The sequence below is a fragment of the Solanum verrucosum genome, unplaced genomic scaffold, assembly GCF_900185275.1.
Source record: "Solanum verrucosum unplaced genomic scaffold, falcon-dt-bn FXZP01000206.1, whole genome shotgun sequence".
Classification (NCBI taxonomy): Eukaryota; Viridiplantae; Streptophyta; class Magnoliopsida; order Solanales; family Solanaceae; genus Solanum; species Solanum verrucosum.
In genome coordinates, this window is record NW_026020104.1 from 2,305,578 (window position 1) to 2,332,937 (window position 27,360).

Below are 27,360 nucleotides of genomic sequence, written 5' to 3' on the forward strand. Positions count from 1 at the left end.
TCATGCATATCATGATTTAGATTATGTCCTCTTATGATCATGTTTCATGTTTTTATGCATATCCATCATACTTAGTACATTACATGTACTAATGCATACTTGTGCCTACATTGTTTCACAAATGTAGGGTGTGAAGCTTCCTCTCCCCCCCGCTCGTGGATAGTTGACCGCTTTAAAGATTTGAAGACATGGTGAGTCCTCATATTCAGAGGACCATGTCACATTTATTACTTTCATATGTCTTTACTTTTCGAATGTCGTATGTGGTGTACGAGACCACTTTCTTTGATGTACTAGATGACTTGTCAAGACTATGATAGATTTCCGCTTTAAATGTCAAACTCTTTTATTCATATGAGATTTCCTACTTTTGTCTATTATATTGTGCATATGTGTCAAGTGGCTTGTGTAGAGCCTCTCCGGGCATTATATACCATGTCACGTTTAGGGTGTACTTTGGATCGTGACAGAAATCCATGCTTTGATCATGGGGTTGTCGATTGTTATGGAGTAGAAGATAAAAGGTGGGAATTTTGAACGTGAGAGTGAAAGGTGGAGGGTTTAGCTTTTATACCCCAACCCAAAGTATGGAGTAATCCACAGCGGTGGATTGAAATTTACTATTCAAATCATGGCTTATAGAAGTTCCCAGGCCCTTTTTAGTTTAAAGTGAATCCACAATTGTACATTAGACCGTGAAACTAATATATGGTCCATGGATTCCTTACTTTGATCGTGCATCAAAATTTCCAATCTATTGTCGTAAATTATACCATAGAATCCATGTACGGTTTGCACATTCCAGGGTAGAAAATTCCATAGACTTGTTTCTTTGAAAAAAAATTATATCCCTCTCTTACTCTCATGCAGTGTATTCCATTTTTCTTTGAGGTCCTGCAGCACATCACATATCAAAGACCAAGAGAAATAACATTCAATCTATCAAAAAAAATCAAAAATCTTGGGTTGCGCTCCTAAGTAGCATTTGATTTAACATCACGACACAATGCAGATAGCACATCAAGATGGTAAGTATGGACACATGTGACACAATCAATGGTCAATATCTAGAATTGAATAACCTGACACATGGAACTTGTCTCTACCCTTGTTTCCATCTGTCACATTCTCATACTTATTCAACAGTTTCAACACCATTCTTATCTTGGGGCTGGTTAACAAAGTCGAGATGATCACTGATTTTTATCAATCTGACTTAGGAACTCACATGTAACGGCCTCTAACAATAAAGGTTTAGGCTCTGAAGCTTATTCCACTTCATGTACGACATTGATCATAGATATCATGGCATTTGATTTTGGTAGTTGCATTCCCTTACCGAATTTAAAGATCACCTTTTCACCCTTGACTCGAAATTTTATTTCATTATTTTCTGAAACCATGAGATCTTTCCATATTACCAGGAAGGATCTCTCGAGAATGATAGGAATCTCCTTGTCAACCGCACAAATAAAGATAGACAAAATCAGCTAGTAAAGAAAATTTCTCTACCTTCACAATCACATCATCAACCCTTGGCTTGTTAAGTGCAAATTGCTTGTTGATGGATAATGACATCATATTTATGTTAGCTCTATTGTCACATAGAGATCTAGCAAAATCATGAAAGCCAATGGTGTAAGGAATGATGAAAGCTCCTAGATCATCCTTCTTCTTGATCTCTTCTGCTGAAATGATAGAACTAACGCAATAAGCAACCTTTACCTCTTCTGCTTGCACAACCTTCTTCTTTGTAATCATATTCTTTAAACATTTAAAAAAACTTAAGAATAGAATCAAGGAATGTAACACTAAACACTTAAAAGTATCAACATACTTCTCAACTACAACTTCTTTTGCTCTTTTTATCACCATGTGAAGGAATGGAGAAACAGGCCCAGGAAGAGGCGGTAGATGTTTTAACACCTTCATTACTTCCTCTTAAGCCATAGAATTGCTAAATGTTTGAACATCAAATTCTTTAACAATACTCTCATTAGCAGCAATGGTAGGTGTTTCCACCTCAGTCTAGTCAACTACTTTAGCATCCTATATATCCTCTGGTAGCAACTTGTTTCTCCTAATAGTGATCACCATATAGTGAGACAAAGATCCACTTTGAAATCAATGGTATTGCTTGGAAGTTTCCTCTTCTAGAGAGGGTTCTTCTCTCTGGATATGTCTCTCATCTTCATTTCAAGATTCGGAATAAAAGCAGTGTGAAAACTCATTGCTTCTAGAATATTGTGAATTGTAGCCTCAGTCCTTTCCTAATTCTGCAAAACATTCTCAAGTATACCTTCCAGCTTGAATTATTCTGCTCATAAGAAGGACCGTCTCACCACTGTTGCAGGCTAGATTTTATCCCCTTGGAGAGACGTACAGATTTGAGCTTTTGTTGTCGAAATATATTGTTGTCATTACCCTAACTATACGTATTCCTGCTACCTTGGGTCTAATACATTGCCCCTGATTACCCTGACCTTGCGGTTGAGGTCACTTGGTTCTGATAATTCTAATAATAGACCTTGAGAGTTGTTGACGTAATTAGTCTCCTTAAACAATCGGAGGAGCTTCTAGGTAATGCACCATCTAGTGTACGTAATATACCTGAGACACAACCCAAACTTCTTTCATATCACTTTCGACAAACCTCTTGATCAGAAGATTTATATTAATGGCCATGTTGGAGATCACATGATCCCTCTCTTGGTTCTCCTTGATGATTGTGGTGAGAAAAGGATTACCATAACACATGCCACCACTATTATCACTAGAGTGTCAGGCCTGATCATGTCTAGTAACCTTGTCTATCAAATCAGAAACACGAGCATAGATATTAATGAAACAACCTCTAACAACATTATTAGCTACAAACTGATGTGGCCTCCATCTGTTACCTCAAAAATACTAAGTCTCAGGACCCCATATACATACTGACATGCAAATTGTATGTCAAATGTATGATTTATATGTCCATCGTATCTTCATACAGTTCCTCTAAGCTGAGCATTTTCAGCTCTTTTCTACTCGTATCTTTTTGTACAACCAGTAAATGTTGATATATCAACTTAAACATATATTCTCATATGATTTCTAGTCAAAATTCTTGAAGTTTATTGAATCCAATCTAACCTGAATTTCAGGAGTAGTGTTACACACTTGTATCTAATGGCAATTTTAAGTACTTACTAACTATTACTCTTAATGACTAGCATATGTATAATTCTTTTAGCAATAATTTGCCCATGTTTATACCTTGTTCTGAGATAAAATATGTTGAGTACTTTTGATTATTGCTCATTTTAGTGTTTTGGTACTAATGCAATGTGTTTTGTAGGAAAAATTCCCAAAAATCGACCAAGTGTTGGACGAAAAGAGGAGCCTCGCTGCGCAAGCCTCGGGGTGAGAGGATCTGCCTCGCAGTGTGAGGTGTGGAGCAAAGGAGACCTAACATTCAAGCTCTCTGGACTTTTTAACATGTAGGCAAAATCCTAAGAGAAGCATACTGCCTTGCGGAGGGAGGCTACTGAGACAAGGATAAAAGTCTATTTTTTCTCACCCATTTTGGTGGGCCCTCTTAGTTATTTTTCATACTATAAAATCTATCCTTGAAAATTTTTGAGTTAGAATTGAGATAGTTGTCGCGTCCTTAGTCTTATACTAAGCACACGTGCGACACTTGACAACTTGCTCACATTCTTGCACCACTTGCTCACAATCTTGCTCTGATACCACGTTGTCACGTTCTTAGTCTTCTACTAAGCACATTGCTCACGTTCTTGGACCACTTGCTCACGATCTTGCTATGTCAAGTCAACCTAAAACTCTAGGAATCGCTAAGAGAATAGGAGAGAGAACAAAAGAAAATTGTTGGGAAGAATTGTGTAGAGAACTTTGATTGATTTTTGCTTAATGAATTTATTAATGGATGCCCCTCTATTTATACTACTAACTTAGGGGCTAAAGTGTAAATAATTAATTATTACATAAGTCCCTACATATTTACAAAGTAGTCATTTTTCTAGAACTATCTACATGTCTAGAATTTTCTATTGATCTTCCATGTAGAATCTATGATATTCTAGGTTCTACATGAGAAATTCTCACATTTCTCCAGAACCTTCCACTATAGATTAGCCTTCTTCCTATGTAAGCCCTCCACATGGGCAACTTTGTGCCATGTGGAACTTATGTGGTGTCATGACATGGCGGGTCGTGACAAGTGGAGCATAAAGCAACTGTAAGAGGGCTTCTTGTCTTAGGGTTACTTTTCTTCTCCTAATTTTATCATTCTTTCTTGTAAGTTTTAAAAGGTGTAAAGTTATAGCCAAGTTCTAAAAAAAAAAATCACAAACTTGGAACTGAAATTCTTCCTTTTAGGTGAATTTGAGATTTCAACTCACAATTTCAAGTTGAAGTTCAATTTTGTTCAAATGTCATAAACAAACACGAATTTCAAATCGAAACTTCAAATTGGAATCTAAATTAGATGGCCAAACGGGCCTAAGTAAGCTACTCCCTGACCATGGTCCTCAAAATCTGCAACTAATCCAGAAAACTGTTTCTGTTGATCTAGAAATGTGATACGAAAACCATAAGCAAGTTATCTATGAGTCTACAAAGTTGTGATTGTCCCATGTCAATAAGATCACGTGTACTTTTTTATCAGTAAACAACAAAGTTCCATTGAAATCCACCAGGGAAATGGTGTTGTACAATTACAGTGTAGTTATTCAAAACAGCACCAGGATTTCCTACTACAATACTAAGTTGTAAGATTACAAAATAATTTTACATATATACGCACCATGGTACAACAACTCTCGACGAATACAATTGTGTGTGGCTTGAATGGGAAAGAATAGCGTCAAGATACTTACAGTTGATAAAATTATAATCTAGGTTCATTAAAAACCATTAAGAGGTTTCATTAATCAGCTTCTGTAGGTGCCTTTTGGTAAATGATTAATGTGTTTGAACTTAGAGGATTGGCATGATATTGCCCATATACTGCATAAATTCCAACTGTAACAATGCTGAGAACAACAAATCTCACCCATGCTTCATAATGCAACTGCAAGAAAAGGAAATGGAAAAATGACTCTGGTTCCAATCTTTTTAGCTTGTTGTATCCGATGATTTGTATTTGAAATGGATGAAGCATTGTAAACAAACCTGGGCAAAGAGAAATATATTGATGAAGATGCAAACAGTAGGCAGAATGGGGACTCCTGGGCAAGAAAATCCTGGTGTACTAGTATAAACCTGTGAAGAACAAAGGAGAACCTGAAATTTAGAAAACAATGCCATATACTGTTTGGAAAAATATAACCTGAAATTTAGAAACAATGCTATATTCCGTTTGACAAAATATAACCTAAATTTGGAAAACAATGCATATAGGTAAATATTTTCTATTGATGGGCTTAAGTGGTTCTTTTTGTTCTTCCCAATATGATGTATGTATGAGGGTTGCAATGTCATTTTACTATTGGACCCTAAAATAGATAAAACTTAGTGACCTAAGTCCTACCTTCACTGTTCCTTACAAGTTTGTGATTAGGGATGGCAACTGGGGTGGGGCGAGGCAATGCTTAAACAGGGAAGGACAGGGCGGGTCAAAAAATTTATTTTCAAAAATTAAACGGGGAAGGGAAGGTGGAAGGGCGGGGATAGAGTAACATAAATGGCTTCCAAGTTACTGAATGACAACACCACAGCACATGGGTAATTCAGCCTCATTCCGATGATGTATTAATTTTAAGTGATACTGAGAGTACACTAAAGTAATCTTAAAAGGATGTTATTATGGTTTTAGTCATGAGTTCATTCTAGATGGCAAAGTGGATGGTAAGGAAAGTATAGTTCTAAAATGGCAAGTCACCAGATTTCTTGGCTAAAATTTAGATGTCAATGGTTGCTATTGGATAATCTACGCATTTAACATTAGCAGCACGGGAACTATGGCTCATGCTTCTTTAGTTGTTTTATGTTACTTTTTTGCAATTGCAGCTACAAACATAGCTAAAAGTTAGGATTTTTTTTTTGGGGGGGGAGGGGGGGAATGGTAACTAATTATGTTCTATATCACACATTAAGTTACGAGTACAATTAGTTGGTTGACTACCTAAACATTCACCTTGTTGGTGAGGGTTTGATTCCCCATCTAGTAACCCCTTCTCCATTCCCCCCCCCCCCCCCCCCCCCCGCCTTCCCCTTATCCCCAATTTTATTTTATTTTAAAAAAAGAAGCTAAAATAAAACAGACTCATTTAGTAAAATAATCCATGTGAGAATTTTTACATAATCAAAATGTATAAACTTTATAAAAGTACCATCATAAAATAATCAACAACAACAACAAACCCAGTGAAATCCCACAAAGTTGGGTCTGGGGAGGGTAGAGTGTACGCAAACCTTACACCTTACCACTACCTCTCCGAGAACAAATAACAAATTAGAAAATTACTGAAGCAAAATTTTTTTGAAGATGATGTCAAATGATTACAAATCAAAAGAAATTTAATTTTAGGCAAGGAAAACAAAGAAAATGTAAATAGGGGCAAAACGAGGCAGGGTGGAGCTGAATTTAAGCAGGGCAGATAACTAAACGGGGTAGGGCAGAGGAAAAGTTTAGCAGGGGAAGACTTAACCCACTCCGCCCCACTGACATCCCTATTTGTGATGCATACAAAGCATCTACATCTCCCATTTCTGAGAGCTTAATCATATACATTTCCATTTCCTTCCAATTCTGTTTTTCCAGGGAATTTTATAATGATTTGAATTTGGTGAGATAGCCTGTTTTAAAGTAACTTTGACACTCTGGAGGGGAACTTGATGTGCATTTTCTTTAAACAAGCAAAATTTTAGAAACACAAGTTGAGCATAAAAATTTAAAACGCCATAAAAAGAACACAGTAGCTGTGAAAATATTGGTTACGAGATAACCAACTTTTTAGCTATTCAAAATTTCACAAATTTAAGATCTTGCTGGATAAGCTAAAGTGCTCCGTCAAACAGATTGAGAAAGAATAGCTTGGACTTACATCCTCAAAAGTCATATTCCTCTCCCACCACACATATTAAGCATACGTTAATAGAGCACCAACATGTATTTACTGATCAGACGTCAGCAGTTGAACATTGCTGGATCCAATAGACAAAAAAAGATTTTACTGCGTATTTGCAAGTTTAGCAAAAAGGTTTTTGCGGTTTAACTGCAAGTTTAGCAAAAAGGTTTTACATGGCGATTTTTTAACAAAAGATTGAATCCAAAATATTTTATTTTATCTATTTAAAAGTCATTGTTGGTCCAAATCATAAAAAGCAGCATGCAGTAAAATTTGGACTTGTAGCCAAGAATTAATCCAGAGTATATATCTAACTTTCCACTAATTTGTATCTGAAAGCAGACCAGATTTCAGATTTTTAGAAGTTGCAGGTGCAACCTACGGTCGCCACCCACGGACCGTGGTCTGACCCACGGCCCGTGCTGTGGGTCCGTGGTTCACCACTGCAACCCCTCCCCAAACCCAGCTCAGAAAATCGGCTAAGTCTCAACCCACGGTCCATAGGCCAAACCACGGGTCTATAGTCTGTGTCCGTGGATCGAGGCCCCCTTTACCCAGCCTCTGATGCGGACGACGGATCGTTGTTCGATCCACGGTCCATAGGTCTGATCATTGGTGAAGGACAGCAGCCAGTTAGGGGGAAATTGCTGATTGGACCTACTATATGATAGATAATTGAATCCTCTTTCCAACGCCACCGAGTTTGCTAAAATTCGGCCTCCAAGTAAAAAGTTATGCTCGTTTTAGTGAAGCCCTGTCGAGCAGACTTGACCTACAACCCCAATCTAAGGACCGTAGGTTGACCTACGGCCCATAGGTCCCGTCCGTCGGTCACTCCGACAGCAGTTAAGTCAAGGGTCTTTTGGTCTTTTCCTAATTCGTTGGACCCCTAAGCTACGTCGTTTAGACCTTAAATTATGAGGTTTTAGTCAGTTTAAGCCTAGAAACATAACTAGAACTTACCTAAGTCAAATCATTAATCAAAACTTAGAAAATTAGAAGCAAGAGAGGAGTAAAAGTCGACCAGCCCTAACTCCAAGAACGCAGCAAGTTTTCTTCAGTTCCAGTCCAGAAATCAAAGGATTTCTCCGTGAAATTCGTCACCAGGTATGTGGGATTTCACTAGTGGGTTCCTTTCACCCATTAGGTCCCTAGTTTTAAGTCAGTTTCTTGATTCCCTTATTATGACTAGACCTAGGGTTTCTTGAATGTTAGAATCGTTGGGTTCTTAGCTGTTAGAATGATCCAAATCAGATTAGTACGTTAATATTCAATTTATTGCATGAATTCTAGAACCCTAGCTATGTATTTCTTTAGTTCTTGAATTACACATGCTAGGTCAGATATTTCAGTTATTCAGTTATACATGCCTCAGTTATTAATGCATCAATATCAGTTTAATTGTTGCATCCTCAGTTTGTATGTTCAGTTTGAGCTATCCAATAACTTACAGAAATTAATTACTCAATCCATTGGGAGTGCATAATACCGAGTTGGACTAGGGTTTAGCATACCCAAATAGTCCCAGAACTACTAGCCACGTACTTTGTAAGTCCCCTCCGTGGGTATCATTTTAGTGATCACGCCAGCATGCCTCTATACCTCTGGCAGGGTATATTGGGTCCTCTCAATGGGGCGTATACATCGGACTCCACATTTAGCTCATATGGTTTTATTATTGGTTAGTAGTAGCTCCCACAGTTCAGTCAGACTCCATTGCATTGACCACGTTTCAGTATTCACTCTCATCATGTTATAACTTGGTCATTACATTCAGATTAGTCATGTTCAGTATTTCAACATCTATATCATGTTCAGATTATATCATTGCTTATTTGCTTTATTCAGTTATATGTTATTTCAGCTTTATTCTATCCTGCATGCTCAGTACCTTTCAAGTACTGACGCATACTCTGCGCTATATCTTCTCGTGATGTAGGTTCAGGTTCTCAGCATCCAGATCACGCTTAGATCGGTTCCCGATCGTCAGTTCAGTAGCATCAGTGGTGAGTCCTCATTCCTCGAGGACAAGTGACATGTTTATCTTTTCAGTACTTTTAGTCCTTTAGTTTCAGTTTTGCTAGATCTAGTTGGGGCATGTCCCAACATTTCTAGTTAGTTTAGAGACTTATTTCAGACATAGTTAAATTCAGCTTAGAATTGAGTTAATATCTTCTTTGTATTAAACTCATCAGTTTTCATTCATCTCAGTTATAGTATATGGGTATTCCCCATCTTTTCATTTTATTCATGATGATAGCTTCCTCACAGTTTTGTTTTCAGTTTATCTTTAGTATGCTCATGATTACGCAAGCAGGGTTAGCTTAGGGTCACTTGTGATCCTAGGTCCCGTGTCCGCGTCTCGGGGGTAGCCTCGGGGCGTGACAAATTAGATCCTGAGATATCTGCGTCAGAGAATAATTTCATGTTGCCATAAAATGTTCACTATCAGTTTTCTTACTTTAAGGATACCTTAATTACCGGTGCAAGTAAACGTCCTGGTATATGGTCTAAGGATTCTCAATGCAAAAGACTGGAACAACTTACTTGACGGAAATGAAGAGCAGCAGCTGCGAAGATTGCAATAATTACAGCTATGATCAAGAATATAAATGAAGCTCCGAAACGGTAAAACACTCCTGCAGCAAACCCGCAACAGACAACTGTAATGAGGCATATGAGACCTTCTGCCCTGCTAGAAATAGACTTGCCAAACACCTGACAAGCTGTCTTATCCTTCCAGCGAAGAGTCACAACACATGCTGAAACAACAGAATATCCTGTCTGAAACAGACCAGCATCCACATAAGTTATACGAAATCTTATATTAGCCAGATATAGTATGTAGACATTCAAGAAACAGGCCATGCTAACCATCTATTAATAGAACTATCTTTTTTCTTCTAAAATCAAGTGTAAGTTTTCTCTCCCCTCTCTCCATGCAGCACACAGATTTGAAAGTCATTGGTGCATTACTTAGAGAGACCATTTAATGTGACACAATGGTGCCTTATTTTAACAGATGAGGTAGGGAAAGCAAGTGCTCCGTCACTTTTCTTCTTCTTTTTACCATTGACAAGAAGGAAAAGAAAACATAGCCACTAATATTTGGAAGTTGAATGAGATCTCGTTACAAGAATTGACCCAGAAACAAGGTCTTCTTCCAATCTGTCTAGGTGCTTTAATTTTTGTCTGATTTATAGAGTTTTAGAAAAAGTGATGCAAACCTGAGACCTGTTCTGAGTTAGCATAGTTGTCAAATTTACGATGATTTCTTATTTATTTTAGTGCATGATGTTATATTTTGGTCTTCTTCCAATCTGTCTTGGTGGCTTTGATTTTTGTGACTGATTTATAGCAGTTTTAGAAAAAGTGATGCAAACCTGAGACCTGTTCTGAGTTAGCATAGTTATCAAATTTACGATGATTTCCTATTTATTTTAGTGTACTGTGATGTTATATTTTGGTGTTTTTTTCATAATGTGTGTTTCTTGATTCTTTCCAAAAGTCCAAGGAACCTTCTCACCTTTTTATGCTTTTGCTTTCTCTTATTTAATATGTAAAGATACTCTATTCATTTATCATAGCACCCTCTTGAGTAAAGGATGTATATTCTTGCACATTTCCTTTCCGAAAGAACTGTGAGCAAGAGTGCCAAAACATATTTTTGGTAATGAGACTCTTGTTAAGTATAAACTTAGTAATCACTATATGATTCATTCACCTCAACCCATATAGTCATTTAACATACACATGAGGAGCTCCAGTAAAAAACATGCAGAAGAAAGAAAAAGAATATACCAGGGTTCCCACTGAGAGAATGTGCGAGAGAATGTGCACATTAAAACATCCTGCTAAGACACTGGCAACAATTCCAACCCAAATTTGTGAATGAACAGGAGTGTGTCGCGTTTGATGTACTTCACCAAACAGTGATGGTAACAAACCGTCTCTTCCAAGGCCAAGATATAGACGGGACTGCTCATAAAGAAAATTCAACTCTTATGGACCAAATTCTTAGCTTATTTAATGACATCAGCATCTTGACATAAAAGCTGTATACCTGTACATAAAGCCCAACCAGGAGAGTGGTAGTAAGTCCAGCAATAGCACCAATGCTGATCAATACAGACACATATTGCAAGCCCTTTGATGTAAAAGCATCAGCCAGGGGAGCATCCCCCCCAAGTGACTTGTATGGAAGCATCCCAGTGAGCACCAAGCAGACTCCAACATATAATGCAATACAAATAAGCAGGCTCCCGATTATGCCCAATGGCAAATCTCTCTGGTAACCGGGTTCATCATCAAACATATCAGTCAGTACAGAAAAAAGGGAATGATCAAAATCACTAGATACTTGTTAAAAGACAGGTCGCGGAAAGGGAATCATATCAATCAGTCTTACTTGTGGGCTTTTAGACTCTTCCGCAGAATTAGCAACTGCATCAAACCCAACATACGCAAAGAATACTACAGTTGCTCCAGTCAGTACAGATTCAAATCCATTAGGAGCAAACGGACTCCAATTTGAAACATCAACCTCAAAAACTCCAACAATGATGATAAAAATAACAATGACTACCTGCAGAGAAATTGTCTCTCAATCAGAGATCAGCATGTCATTTTTATGACAATCCTAAAAGAATGAATCATTCAACTATTGTGTTCAAAACAAAGGAAAATATTATTATGACAACAGCATTCCTTGTTAAGGAAGTCCACACTGCAGGCACACGTGAATGGCCTGATAAATGACAAATGAAACATCTCCTACTTAAAATCTATTATACAGTTCTGGGATTTTGGGAGACCTGCTACTGATGTAACTCATAACAGATATTCGGAGCTTTTCAGTAGAAAAAGACGAGCTACTGCCAATTCTTTAGTTTCTCCCCATATTTTCAGATTACTGTAACCTTCATGTTTTTTAAGAAAAGATTTTTTAAACTGTTAAGAAAACTCATACCTTTATGTTTATGATTGTGAAAAATATTGAAAAAGAATATTATTGAATTGTGTGTCTACATAATTACATTGAAACCCTATTTATAGACACTAAATTAGACTCATTTTCCTACTAGGACACTACATTCATTTTCCAAGTAGGATATTATATACTATTACGATTCCTATTCCTATTTTAAGTAGGATTGTGTATACCTATTCCTATTCTAACACTCGCCCTCAAGCTGGTGCATACAAATCATATTTACTTAGCTTGTTACAAATATAATTAATACGAGAACCGATGAGGGTCTTGGTGAGATATCTGCAAGTTGATCACTCGACTTCACAAAATTGACAGTCAATCTCAATGTGCTTAGTCATCTCATGAAATACTGGATTCGATGCATAATGTCAGTCAATCTCAATGTGCTTGGTCTCCTCATGAAATACTGAATTTGATGCATAATGTCGATAAAACACAGAGTGATAAATTCATGAATTATAGTGTTGAACTTCCCAAGCCAAGCTTGAAAAGACAATTTCAGACCCTAGAGTGACTAACACAATCGACATACAAGGCTACCAGACTCCATCTAAACAACAAAACCAGGTGGTTGCCCCGTATAGACTTCTTCCTTGAGATCACTTTTTTTTTTGCAAAAGCAAATCTGAAAAAGGAAGTGCTCGAAATCTAATATAAGATATATGGATCATCTCGAAATCAAGGGATGAGTAGATCTTAAACAATAAAGTCACCGTAAAACTGACTGAAACATGCTCGTATGCCGGATTACTAGATTTGATGGTTGAAAGTGGTCACAATCTGAGAAATAAAATTATATGGGTAAGGTCAGAATGATGGCACGACCCAACTGAAAAATAGAAATTATATAGGTAGGGTCGGATTGACGAATGACCCTACAGAAAAAGAGAAATTATATGGGTAGGGTTGGAATGATGGCACGACCCTACACAAATAAAAAAGTAGTCACCGGAAAGATAGCACGATGCTACATAAATCGGATATGAAAAAGTGGTCACCGAAAAAATGGCACGGCGCTACACAAATCGGATATGAGAAAGTAGTCACCAGAAAGATGGCATGATGCTACACAAATAAAAAGTGAGAAAGTAGTAACCGGAATGATGCACGGTGCCACACAAATCAGATATGAGAAGTAGTCCGAAAAATTGCACGGTACTATGCAAATTAAATATGAGAAAGTAGCCACCGAAAAGATGCACGGTGCTACGCAAATTAGATATGAGAAAATAGTATTGAAATGACACACGGTGACCCAACTTTTGCTAACATAGTCGTTGGCCAGACGAGCAGCATATATGGGTAATAGCCACCCGCCGACAGCGGAAGCTCTTTGATTCTCTACCAAGATCGTAGATGCTTTGATACCATGTGAGAAATATTGGCAAAGAATATTATTGAATTGTGTGTCTATATTATTACATTGAAACCCTATTTATAGACACTAAGTTAGACTCCTTTTCCTACTAGGACACTATATTATAATCCTTTTCCAAGCAGGATACTACATACTATTTCTATCTCTATTCATATTCTCAGTGCGATTGTGTATACCTATTCCTGTTCTAATAATAATATTTTCATTTTATCTTATCAAACTTTAAAATTATGTTGGCATCGTTTAGATTAAAAAAATTATATCCTATCATTATCACTTCAATTTGGTTTGATTTTTATTTGCTTTTCTATTAGAGATGATTTTAATTGTGGGAAGAGTTCTAACTTGTTAAACTCAAGCTATAGGTATATGTACTTAAATCAGATAGGACTTGATTTCTGTCTTTTCCCCTTTCTCATTTCCTGTCGTAGCTCTAAAATTTCACTCTTGTCCCTTTTCTCATTTCTTCCTCATGCCTTCCTCTAATTCTCCATTTTCCTCATTATAATCTCTCCCTTCAACTTTCTCCCTCATCATTTTTCTTGTCCTATTTTTAGTGTCACATCCTAAAAGAAAAAAGAAAACCATGAATAGATGGACAATTGACGAGGAATTACATACGTTTTCTTATACTCACATTTGAAATCATTTATGTTTATCGACATCAGAGAGTATCAGACACATCTAGTCCAATTATTTTAAACTACATACTTGTCAAGAAGGATCTTTTGGAAAATGTAACACCTCAGAAATTCTAAGACCAGATCAGACCATATCTAACAGATCATGAGGATATAAGAAATTAGAGTTTCCAGAATTTTGAGATTTACGGACAACATCTACGGGCCATAATTGGAACCACGAACTGTAGATGAAGCTCATAGATCAACTTCAAAGGCTTGGTTTTCAACTTGAGTTTCACGAGCTAAAACCATGGGTCGTGGGTCAAACTACAGACCGTGGATTAGTCTCGTGGAATGATGTGCAGGAAAACTTAGCTACTGTTTCTACTGCCTAGCATTTACAGACTCAGTCTACGAACCATAGATGGAACCACGAGTTCTAGACTGGTCTCATGAATTGAACTTCTGAGATTGGTATTTTGATGGATTCTATGAACTATGGATGGAACTACGAACCCTAGATGGATCTCGTAGATGGAACTTCAGAGACTCAACTTTTAGCTTGACTTCTACGGAAGGGATCTACGGCCCGTAAATCAATCCACGGACCGTGGAAGGCCCTCATGGAGCTTGCCGGCAGTTTTTCTTCCAGGGCTATTTTGATATTTTCCCACTCTTTTAATCCCTATACTATGTCATTTTAGCCTATTCTAAGTGGAATTAAGGAGAATTTAGTCAACCTAACCCTCCCCATTCATGCCTAACACCCAGAAATCATCATTAGTACGCTCAAGGTTCCTATAAAGTAAGAACTAGGGTTCTTCATCTTAAAGCTTCAGTTCAAGGTTTCAAGCTAGTGTTTTCCTTCCAGATATGTGGGAATTCATCGATGAGTATCCTTTCACCCATTGTGTCCTAAGAAAACCCAATACATCTTCAGATAATTAATTTTATAGAATTTTAAGGTTCTTATGATTGTACGAATTTTGAAGTAACTCAATTTTTCTTCGTTACCAGCCCTATCAATATATGTTTTTTCCCATGAATTTCAATATGCTTGTTAAACTATATTTTTATGAACCCTCAAAATGCAATGTGTCTTTGAAATTTGCATGTTTCAATCAAAATATAGAAGTTCTCATTATCAGCTCATACTCAATTTTTTCAGTTAAAATGCATGAGATGTTTTCGGTTAAAGTGTCTACAATTTTAGTATCATGTATTCAGTATTCACGAGCTATTCAGTATTATCGGCATAAACTCAGTTGGGAGAGTCACTTAGCACCGAGCGGATTTTTGGGATGAAGCTCACTGTCAACATTAGCTGAGACCTTTAGTAGCAACCCCTAAGTCCCAGATTCAAGTGCCACCATAGGTCTATGTAGCACCTGTAGGCACATATTATCAGCTTAGTGGTACCATGCCAGATCAAATCAGCCTCTATACCTTGGCAAGGTATATTGGGCCTTTTTTTATGGGAATTATGCATCGAACTCCATGTCTAGCTCACATGGTTATATGTCGACTTTAGTATCTCCCACAGTCCAGTCATTTAGATATTGCATGACCATGTATTCAGTTATTTCAATTCAGCACTTATCAATTGCATGTTGTTTACATGGTCATTGCAACTGTTCATGTACATCAGCTCAGTCTTTAAGATTTAGCAGGTTCAGTTTAGTATACTTGTGATGCATGTCTTACATACTCAGTACATTCAAAATACTGACAGCATACTCTCTACGCTATATTATTTGATAATATAGGTTTGGACATTCAGCATTCAGGTTGCGATTAGTACGACTTCCAACTAGCTCAGTAGCACTTTGGTGAGTCCTCAACTTGCAAGGACAACCCTTGTGTTTTATTTCAGTTGTTTATATCTTTCAATAATCAGACAGTCAGAATTAGTTAGGGGATTGTCCCAGCAACTCATCTTAGTAGAGGCTTTCAGACATTCAAATAGTAGCTCCACCTTATGTTTTATTCAGATGTTCCATATAGCATTTTGGATTTATTAAACTATTTAGATTCAGCTTCCGCATCAGTTATCTTCAGTGGATAATTAAATAAATCTTAGTGTCATGCCAGACCGTGGGTTAGCTTGGGGTCACTTGCAGCTCTAAGCACCGTGTTACGACTAGGGGTAGTCTTGGGTCGTGACAGAAAATCAATGTTGACTGGCTTCCTATCACTCTTGATTATTTAAGACTGCGCACTCTTCTTACTATCAGATTTCCCATTCCCCTCTCTCCCATTCCAAAATCATATTTTCAAGTGGCCGAGTATACTACAGTTCTCTTCCAAATATAAGAAGTAAATTGATTGCTACTCTAAGACTCAACAAATTAGAACCACAACTGAAACATAGAGTATCAGTGCTGATGACATTTCCTCCTATATGACAGCAGATTATCTGATTGTAGTGGAATTCAAAAAAAATCTAGATAAGATAAACAATTTATTAATCTGAGAAAAACCCTTGTATACAAACTGTATACATAAAGGTAGAGGACCTATACAAAAACATGGCCCTCTACAAATGATACACAACCTTCTATACAGAGATAAACTTTATCGGGGCAGTAAAAACTATCTTACAATAAAAGCTATTTCTTTTTTATAAACAATCATTTTTCATCCCCTCAAAAGCTTTCCTATTTCTTCCTTTCCATAGGACCCACATGATGGCCAGCGGGGTAACATCCCATGCCCTGTGTTTCCTTTTCCTTCTTCTACAGGACCAACTATGCAACTCATCATTCAGTTGAACACAGCATCACTGAGCTACACACTGAACTAGTTCAAAACAACCCACCACAGGCATGTAGTCACTTCGCAGTATAATAAGAAGTGATCCACATCTTTTTCTAAGCATCTATATATAAAACACTAGCAGATATATGTAGCTGTCCTCTTCTTCAGATTATGGGAGAACTTAAATCTCCTTACCTTAAGTTAACTAATTTCCGAACTTGCATTCGCAATGTTTACACTAACTTAAGGAGTTACACTTCGATATCAGAAGGACCTTTTACCCTAAATGATATTCAATCACCAAGAAGAACAAGCTCACCTATTATGACAAATAACAAAGGACAAAGAGTAGATGGAAAGATCACCTTAGTCACTGTCATCACTGAATTTAATATTGAAGATTCTCCAACACCTCGACATAGAACAATTGTCAGAAGCACTAGGAGAATTGGAGCTAATAAATTAAAAGAAAATGCTCCATATATTTCTTCACTGCCATGTCCAACCCAACTTGGGATGTTGTTATTGAGGAAGGGAATGAGCTCTAGTGCAGTAATCACATAACTTGCTAAACTGCGAGCTATGCTAGCTGCACCAATATGATAATCAAGCATCAACTGTGAAAATACAAGGAAAGCAATAATCTCGTTGAAAGCTGTATAAGCATATAAGTATGCTCCCCCAACAACGGCTGGAAAGCGTGAAGCTAACTCAGCATAACAGAGAGCATTGAGCACGCAAGATCCTCCTGCAATTATGAAGCTGACAGTGACTCCTGTACTAGAAAAAAATAAACCCTCATTAATGAAAAATTAATAACACATGCATACTATGGAAGAAAATAGCGCAAAATGGAAGAAACAGATCTATATAGGTGATACCTATTAGTTAGGACTGTATTTTAGTGATGTTGGTACGTTTACCATAAATCTTGTGCTTTTAGGAGTCCTTTTAGCCCTATCTAAGATTTACATGCCAATGGAAAATGTAAAAACACCTAGTACTTACTATCATTATTATAGTTAGCAGTAGTAGTCCTAATATATGGACTATCAGTAATAGGTTCATTGCAAAGTCACTCATCAAATTTGGACCATGTTTTCAACATTATGGAACTGCCTGGATAATGCCAAAAAACTCCCTGGAGTTTTTGCAAAGCAGGAGCTGGAACGGACTCTGTAAAAAGGCAACCAACTTTTGGAACTTTATTGCATCTGTCATATGGTGAACACTATGGAAAGGAAGTAACCTTAGGATTTTATTAAGACAAAAAGCAAATGTAATTAGCCTTGAGAATAGATCTTTTCGTTTCTTAATTTTTGGAGTAATCAGATCTTTTTACAAGACGTTGCTGACATAATCAACATTAGTGCATTGCACGAACTGTAAAGCTCTTTCACAAGCACAATTTTCGTGCTGCTTTGTTTCTGATAAAATTCTTAGCCTTACGTATTATTTAATATGAGTTTAAGTTGAACTTAAATGGAACGACAGTCTGAGCATTCATATACTCAACTCGAACTTACTTGGAATTGATGTATAGTTGTTGTAGTAGCAGTAGTAGTTGGGTCTAACATGAGCTTAAATGGAATGACATAGCCTGAGAATTCAAATACTCGACTCAAACTTGGAATTGAGGCATAGTTGTTGTTACTATAATAATATATGCATACTTGAAATGGAAAAGATACAAGTGACGTGATGTGCTTCTATTTCATTGAAGAAGCTTAATTAAAGATGTTAGAATATGAATAGGTTTATACAATCCTAGTAGAATAGGAATAAGTTTATACAATCCTAGTAGAATAGGAATAGGTTTATACAATAGAAATAGGAATAGTAAATAGTATCCTACTTGGTAAAGGATTGTATTGTAGTGTCTATAAATAGGGTCTCAATGTAATAATGTAAACAACAACAACAATTCAATAATATTATTTTTCAATATTTCTCACATGGTATCAGAACCTCTATGATCTTGGTAGAAAATCAAAGAGTTTTCGCTGCCGGCGGGTGGCTATTACCCATATATGCCGCCCGTCTGGCCAATGATTATGTTAATAAAAGTAGGACAAATGATACATGCATGAACCCCATGTTCAAGGGAAGAAACTCAGTCAGACATGTCACCATGCATCAATTTTCGGTGACTTTCTAGGGCTGTTTTGAGTCAACCCCATATCCGTTGGTATTTGTGTAGCACCGTTCCATCTTTCCGGTGACTACTTTTTCATATATAATTTATGTAGCACTGTGCCATCATTCCGGTGACTACTTTTTCATATTTAATTTTTGTAGCACCGTGCCATCATTCCAGTGACTACTTTTTCATATATATGTGTAGCACCGTGCCATCCTTTTGGTGACTACCTTTTTTTTGCATATCTGATTTGCGTAGCACCATGCATCTCTCCGGATTACTTTTCATATTTAATTTGTGTAGTACCGTGGATTTTTTCGAACTATTTTCTCATATCTGAGTCGCATAGCATCATGTGTCTTTTCAATGACTCCTCAGATTTGATTTGCATAGTTCCATTCGTCTTTCCGGTGACTCCTCAAATCTGATTTGCATAGGGTTGTGCCATCATTCCAACCCTATCCGTACAATTTTTTCTTTTTCAGTAGGGTCGTGCCATCATTCTGACCCTACCCATATTATTTCTCTTTTTCAATGGGGTCATTCCATCAATTCGAACTATCCTATATAATTTCTATTTTCTAGTTGGGTCGTGACATCATTCCGACCCTACCCATATAATTTTATTTCTTAGATTATGACCACTTTTAGCCATCAAATCTAATACTCCGACATATGAGCATGTTCTGGCCAGTTTTTGGGTGACTTGTTTAATATCGACTAATCTATTGATTCCAGCATGATCCATACTTTATACTAGATTTTGAGCACTTTGTTGCTCGGGGGGTTTAGTAGCCTTGTATGTCGATTATGTGAGTCAGTCTTTGCAAGTTTGGTTTGGGAAGTTCAACACTAGAATTTTATCACTCAGTGTTTTATCGGCATTATGCATCAAATTCAGTATTTCATGAGAAGATTAAGCACATTGAGATTGACTGACATTATGCATCAAATCCAGTATTTAATGAGAAGACAAGCACATTGATATTGACTGACATTATACATCAAATCCCGTATTTAATGAGAAGACAAGCACATTGAGATTGACTGTCAATTTTGTGAAGTCGACTGATCAACTTACAAATATCTCACCAAGCTCCTCATCGGTCCTCGTGTTAATTACATTTGTAACAAGCTAGGTACATGAATTGTATGCACTAGCTTGAGGGGGAGTGTTAGAATATGAATAGGTTTATACAATCCTATTTAGAATAGAATAAGAATAGAAATAGGAATAGTAAATAGTATTCTACTTGGTAAAGGATTGTATTGTAGTGTCTATAAATAGGGTCTCAATGTAATAATGTAAACAACAACAACAATTCAATAATATTCTTTTTCAATATTTCTCACAAAAGATATGCTTACTCAAGCTAGATAGTAGTACCTTTTGTCCCATTTTATGTGACACTGTTTCTCTTTTAGTTTGTCTCAAAAGAACGACACTTTTCTATATCTAAAAATAATTCAACTTTAAACTTTTCATTTTAAATAAAGGAGATAATTTATAACCACATTAATGTCTATTGGCTATTACAAATCACAACTTTCAAAAATCTTTCTTTCTTACTCACAAGTTGGTGTGCCCAAGCAAAAACCATCCCATAAAATGAGACGGCAGGAGTAGTAAAGTTTTTACTAGCAACTTATATGTCATAAATGTAAATCTCATCTTGATTACAGAAAACAAATTGAAAGAGAGAACAAATACATGATAGAAATTACAGAGCAATAGCGCAGCGGAAATAGTTTGGATCGACATACCTCCAGCCATTGTTAGCGATACATTCGGAGTCGTCGGAGTTTATTTTCCAATCCGACAATTCTTCTCTTCTTCAAAGATCTTCTAAGCACTCAAAACCTCACTCTTAGATGGTATGAAGTTTTTAGAAGTAATGTGCTTAGGGAACTTTGAACCTAATTGTTAGAATATGAATAGGTTTATACAATCCTATTAGAATAGGAATTGGTTTATACAATCCTGTTAGAATAGGAATTGGTTTACACAATCCTGTTAGAATATGAATAGGTTTATACAATCTTATTTAGAATAGGACTATGAATACAAATAGGAATATGAATAGTAAATAGTATCCTACTTGGTAAAGGATTGTACTAGTGTGTATAAATAGGGTCTCAATGTAATAATGTAGACACAACAACAATTCAATAATATTATTTTCCTATATTTCTCACATGGTATCAGAGTCTCTACGATCTTGGTAGAAAATCAAAGAGTTTCCGCTGCCGGCTGGTGGCTATTACCCATATATGCCGCCCGTCTGGCCAATGATTATGTTAACAAAAGTAGGACAAATGATACATGCATGAACTCCATGTTCAAGGGAAGAAACTCTGCCAGACAGGTCATCATGCATCAATTTTTGGTGACTTTCTAGGGTTGTTTTGTGTCAACCCCATATCCGTTGGTATTTGTGTAGACCGTTCCATCTTCCCGGTGACTACTTTTTCATATTTAATTTTTGTAGCACCGTGCCATCATTCTGGTGACTATTTTCTCATATATAGTTTGTGTAGCACCGTGCCATCCTTCGGGTGACTACCTTTTTTTTTTGCAAATCTGATTTGCATAGCACCGTGCATCTCTCCGAACTACTTTTCATATTTAATTTGTGTAGTACCGTGTATTTTTTCCGAACTATTTTCTCATATCTGAGTTGCATAGCATCATGTGTCTTTTCAGTGACTCCTCAGATTTGATTTGCATAGTTCCATTCGTCTTTCCGGTGACTCCTCAAATCTGATTTGCGTAGGGTTGTGCCATCATTCCAACCCTACCCATATAATTTTTCTTTTTCAGTAGGGTCGTGCCATCATTCCGACCCTACTCATATTATTTCTCTTTTTCAATAGGGTCGTTCCATCAATTCGAACTATCCTATATAATTTCTATTTTCTAGTTGGGTCATGACATCATTCCGACCCTACACATATAATTTTATTTCTTAGATTGTGACCACTTTTAGCCATCAAATCTAATACCCCGGCAAATGAGCATGTTCCGACCAATTTTTTGGCGACTTGTTTAATATCGACTCATCTATTGATTCCAACATGATCCATATACTTTATACTAGATTTTGAGCACTTTGTTGCTCAGGGGGAGTTTAGTAGCCTTGTATATTGATTATGTAAGTCACTCTATGGTCTGAAACAGTCTTTGCAAGCTTGGTTTGGGAAGTTTCAACACTGTAATTTTATCACTCTGTGTTTTATCGGCATTATGCATCAAATTCAGTATTTCATGAGAAGACCAAGCACATTGAGATTGATTGTCAATTTTGTGAAGTCGAGTGATCAACTTGAAGATATCTCACCAAGCCCCTCATTGGTCCTCGTATTAATTACATATGTAACAAGCTAGGTACATGAATCGTATGCACTAGCTTGACGGGGAGTGTTAGAATATGAAAAGGTTTATACAAACCTATTAGAATAGGAATTGGTTTAAACAATCCTATTAGAATAGGAATAGGTTTATACAATCCTATTTAGAATAGGACTATGAATACAAATAGGAATATGAATAGTAAATAGTATCTTACTTGGTAAAGGATTGTATTCTAGTGTCTATAAATAGGGTCTCAATGTAATAATATAGACACAACAACAATTCAATAATATTCTTTTCCTATATTTCTCACACTAATAACATATTTATAACCGTGCTTCCATCAAGAACGGTTAAGAGGTTATGAGAAGTTTTACAATATGGGATAATGGGTAGTTACCTACCTTCCCATTAGTGGGATAATGGATCCATGTAATGCGGATCATATAAAATAGAGTTTCATAAACATTCATTGTCACAACGAAATTTTAGAGAGGGAGAATGTTAGCATTTTGTTAATGATGATATGGTCCGTATTACATGGATCCATTATCCACTTCATGGACCCATTATCCCAGTAATGGGAAGGTAGGTAACTACCCATTAACCCACTAATGGGAAGGTAGGTAACTACCCATTATCCCATATTGTAAAACTTCTCATAACCTCTTAACCATTCTTGATGGAAGCACGGTTATAAATATGTCATTTGGTTCAAAGGTCCCTAAGCACATTACTTCTAAAAACTCCATACCATCTAAGAGTGAGGTTTTGAGTGCTTAGAAGATCTTTGAAGAAGAGAAGAATTGTCGAATTGGAAAATAAACACCGACGACTCTGACAACAATGGTTGGAGGTATGTCGATCCAAACTATTTCTGCTACGCTATTGCTCTGTAATTTCTATCATTTGGTATTAGAGCAATCTGAATTTCCTCTGCTTTGTTAGTTTTCAGAATTCGCTAAAGTCGCTCAAAATGGGTCTTAAAAATTCAGATCTTGTTTTGAAATCTTTGAAGCATTTTCTAATAATAAAAGGCAAAGAGATTGTTGTTTTGATTTGTGTTCCAATGATCACATAACTAGTGTATGTGACTGTTAATTCTCTGATTTGAATATTATATGTTTAAATTATTATATTTATTGTATGTAATCTTTGAGCCTCTTTACATACATATATGTATATACATATTTTAAGCATATGATATTTAAGTTTGTTGCATAATGTTCAACAATAAATCTTGTATATGCTTGTGATTTAATATTTAGTGATTCATATAATTTTATTTGATTGAGATTTAGCCACATCAATCTTAATTAAATGATATTATATGTTATGTTTTGGATCACTTAAAGAAATAAATGTCTAAGTGATCTAGAATTTATTTGATTAAAGTTTAGCCACAGCATCTTTAATTGAATAAAATTTTAAAGTTAAGGATCACATAAAGTAATTTCTAGACATTAGAATTGTGATTAATTATGCATGATATGATAACTTAAATTCTTTATTATTAAGTTGCATAATTAATTAAGATGAAATATTAAATACTTTTCATAATTACCCACGGGAATTATGAATGAGAGTTTAATAGTTTTGTCATAAAGATAGAATATCATGCTATTAAATTGAAAATTTTATCATAAATATGAATCTAATTGAATTAAAAATTTAGCCCATGGGAAATCTTTATGTCAGTAGATTCAATTTTAATTACTTGCCTCAAATTTATGTTAAGTATGTATGTATATTTTTGCAGTTATGCAACCTGCAAATTTCTCTGATATATGTGATATTCCCGAACTGAATGGTGAGAACTATAAGATTTGGAAGGAGAGAATTCTCCTTCACTTAGGGTGTATGGATATTGATTATGCTATCAGGAAAGACGAGCCACCTATTAATGAAATCAGCACTCAAGATGAGATTGTTCTTCATGAACAATGGGAACGCTCTAACCGTTTGAGTGTTATGTTCATTAAGACCAAAATCTCTGCTAGTATTCGTGGTTCTGTAGAACAGTATAACAATGTCAAGGAATTACTGAAGGCTATTAATGAACAGTTTGAGACTTCAGATAAGGCACTTGCCACCACCTTAATTATGAAATTCTCATCAATGAGGCTCACCGGTGTGAGAGGTGTGCGTGAGCGCATTATGAAAATGCGAGACTTAGCGGCTCAACTAAAGATTCTTGAGGTCAAAATGTCTGAAACTTTTCTTGTGCACTATATCTTGAATACTTTACCTGCACAGTATGGTCCCTTTAAGATCTCTCATAACACACATAAAGATAAATGGTCTATTAATGAACTCATGGCCATGTGTGTTCAAGAGGAAGGTCGACTGCTGATGGAAACGGGAGAAAGTGCATTCATGACTGCTCAAGGAAAGAAGACCAATCAAGCCAACAAGAGGTCTAAAGGAAAGGCACCACTTGAAACTGACATCAAGAAAGAATCCAAGTGTCGCTTCTGTAGAAAGAAGGGGCACATAAGGCAGGATTATGTCAAGTTTCAACAATGGCTTGTTAAGAAATGTACTTTTATCTCTCTTGTTTGTTATGAAGCTAATATGATTGATGTTAATCATAACACGTGGTGGAAGTCATTGGCTACTCAGATTCAGACTTTGCTGGCTGTGTTGATTCACGGAAATCAACTTCAGGATACATATTTATGTTAGCCAGTGGAGCTATATCTTGGAGAAGTGCCAAATAGCCTTTAGTTACTACTTCCACTATGGAGGCTGAGTTCGTTTCTTGTTTTGAGGCTACCTCACATGGTGTATGGTTAAAGAGTTTTATTTCTGGGCTTAGAATTGTCGACTCTATATCTAAGCCATTAAGGTTATATTGTGACAATTCAGTTGTTGTCTTTATAGCTAAGAATAATAAAAGTGGTAGTCAAAGCAAACATATCGACATCAAATATCTATCCATAAGAGAACGTGTTAAAGACAAGAAAGTGGTCATTGAACACGTTAGCACTGAAGTAATGTTAGCTGATCCTTTAACTAAAGGCATGCCACCGCAGAAATTTAAGGATCATGTAGTCACAATGGGACTCAGTCCCACTATGTAAAATTTCGTTGTAACAATGAATGTTTATGAAATTTTACGTAGTGGGAAAATGATAGAAATTACAGAGCAATAGTGCAGCGGAAATAGTTTGGATCGACATACCTCCAGCCATTGTTAGCAATATAGTCGGAGTCGTCGGTGTTTATTTTCTAATCCGACAATTCTTCTCTTCTTCAAAGATTTTCTAAGAACTCAAAACCTCACTCTTAGATGGTATGGAGTTTTTAGAAATAATGTGCTTAGGGACCTTTGAACCAAATGACATATTTATAACCGTGCTTCCATCAAGAACGGTTAAGAGGTTATCGAAAGTTTTACAATATTGGATAATGGGTAGTTACCTACCTTCCCATTAGTGGAATAATTGGTCCATGAAGTGGGATAATGGATCCATGTAATACGGACCATATCAGCATTAACAAAATGCTAACAATACACACATAAATATGAAACTGAACTTCCCATTCGAAACATGATTTGAAAAATTATCTCCACATACTTGATATGAAGCAACTTATCACATAACTACAAGAACGTCTAAATATTTCTTTAACAAAAAATTTGAAAAGGTCATAATCATCCTGAAGCAATATTTTTAGCAAAATAACTATGATCTAACCAAGCAATGGCCTATAATCTTTTTTTCCACAATTCACCCCACACTTGCAAATATTTCAAAGTTAGGTTTATAATCATTCCACAATTCATAAGGTATTTTTCCAGTTTTTTCACAAGGAATCCTACTTTGCAAATTGCAAGTGGCATGCAAATAATACTGAAGTGAAGGTCATTTACACATTACTAATGTATCCTGATCCTCTCACTTTGATAAAATTTAATCAAGTGTCACGACACATGCTCATTTGCTCTTACTTTCTAAATTCTACACCGCCTCTCACCTTCTTAAATTGAAGGATTATGTCTTCATAAGACATATCAATCATTGAGTGATTATTGCCTCATCATAGTGTTATTTAACTTGTTAGTTTATTATTTAAATTTTGTTGTTCCTACTCTTCTTATACAGAAAATTAATCCAGCGGACTCGAGCACTAGTTATACTTGATCATACATATATTGTTCTAATTTCCTTTGTTTCTCCACGATTCAATATTAATTTTTAATTAAAAATACATTAATCTAGTCCGTTTTAGCGGCCACAGTTATTCAAATTAACTTTCTGTATTGCAAGCTGACCTGGACCAGTATCGTGGGCGACGGTGCCGGTTACAACAAAGATTCCGGCGCCGATAGAAGCTCCAATGCCGAGAAGAAGAAGATCAAAGAGACTGAGACGGCGGACAAGACCTTCGCCGGAGGTAGCACGAATTGTGGTCTCCGACGGCGGAACTAGTGGTTTGGACCGGAGCGCCGACGACCAGAAGTGAGAAAACCATGACGGAGCCGAAGGTGAGGAAGAAGATTCAGAGCGTTCCCAAGTACTCATATTTGAATTTCCGATTCTCTCCTCATCGTCCACAACAACAGGCTAAATAAATTAGGACCGATACTAAATAACTAAGCCACGTGATTCAGATGGAACAAAGTTAAAAAAAAAAATGACTTCCGGTTAAAAAATATATTTCATACAAAAAAAAAGTAGGTAATACTAAATGGCCAGAAAATTTGGCCAGAAATTTAAAAAGTCTATAATATCCTCTTTATTTTAAAATAAATTGATATTTTTTCATTTTTAATTAAAAGGTATTTAAGTTAAAAGGGTAAAAATGTTTTAAAAGGTGAAATAAGTTATTTTACCATTTTGGCCAAATTCTGGCCAAAAGGATTTTTCCAAATATTTATATTACCTTAAAAGCAGGAACTCCTAACTTTAATGTTAAATTACTATAATATCCCTAACTTACGTTGTGACTTTTTTGGTGAGTTGTGACTTTTCTGATAAGTTGTGACTTTTTTCAATGGATTGTGATTTTTCGATGAGTTGTGACTTTTCCAAAG

At 36.2% G+C, this 27,360-nt stretch overlaps 1 protein-coding gene across 1 annotated transcript; it reads right to left on the reverse strand.

Moving 5' to 3' along the window:
• Positions 1-4,669: 4,669 nt before the first annotated feature.
• On the reverse strand, positions 4,670-26,890 carry LOC125825091 (cationic amino acid transporter 9, chloroplastic). Its single transcript, XM_049504431.1, has 8 exons — positions 26,599-26,890; positions 17,193-17,602; positions 11,485-11,661; positions 11,140-11,364; positions 10,878-11,054; positions 9,624-9,860; positions 5,179-5,268; positions 4,670-5,077 (listed from the first exon to the last, which is right to left on the reverse strand). Exons 1-8 carry the CDS (start codon positions 26,846-26,848, stop codon positions 4,934-4,936), a joined length of 1,710 nt encoding a protein of 569 aa, XP_049360388.1. The 5' UTR covers positions 26,849-26,890; the 3' UTR covers positions 4,670-4,933.
• Between the last annotated feature and the right edge of the window lie 470 nt (positions 26,891-27,360).

Bases quoted from the DNA above. Each gene is read 5' to 3' on its own strand.
- LOC125825091 (XM_049504431.1), bottom strand. From the start codon at position 26,848: ATGAGTACTTGGGAACGCTCTGAATCTTCTTCCTCACCTTCGGCTCCG. The intron at 11,662-17,192 runs GTGATCTTTCCA...ATTTCTCTGCAG, and splicing joins CAGTGATGACAGTGACTAAG to GTAGTCATTGTTATTTTTAT. The intron at 9,861-10,877 runs GTATATTCTTTT...GGTCTGTTTCAG, and splicing joins TTCTCTCAGTGGGAACCCTG to ACAGGATATTCTGTTGTTTC.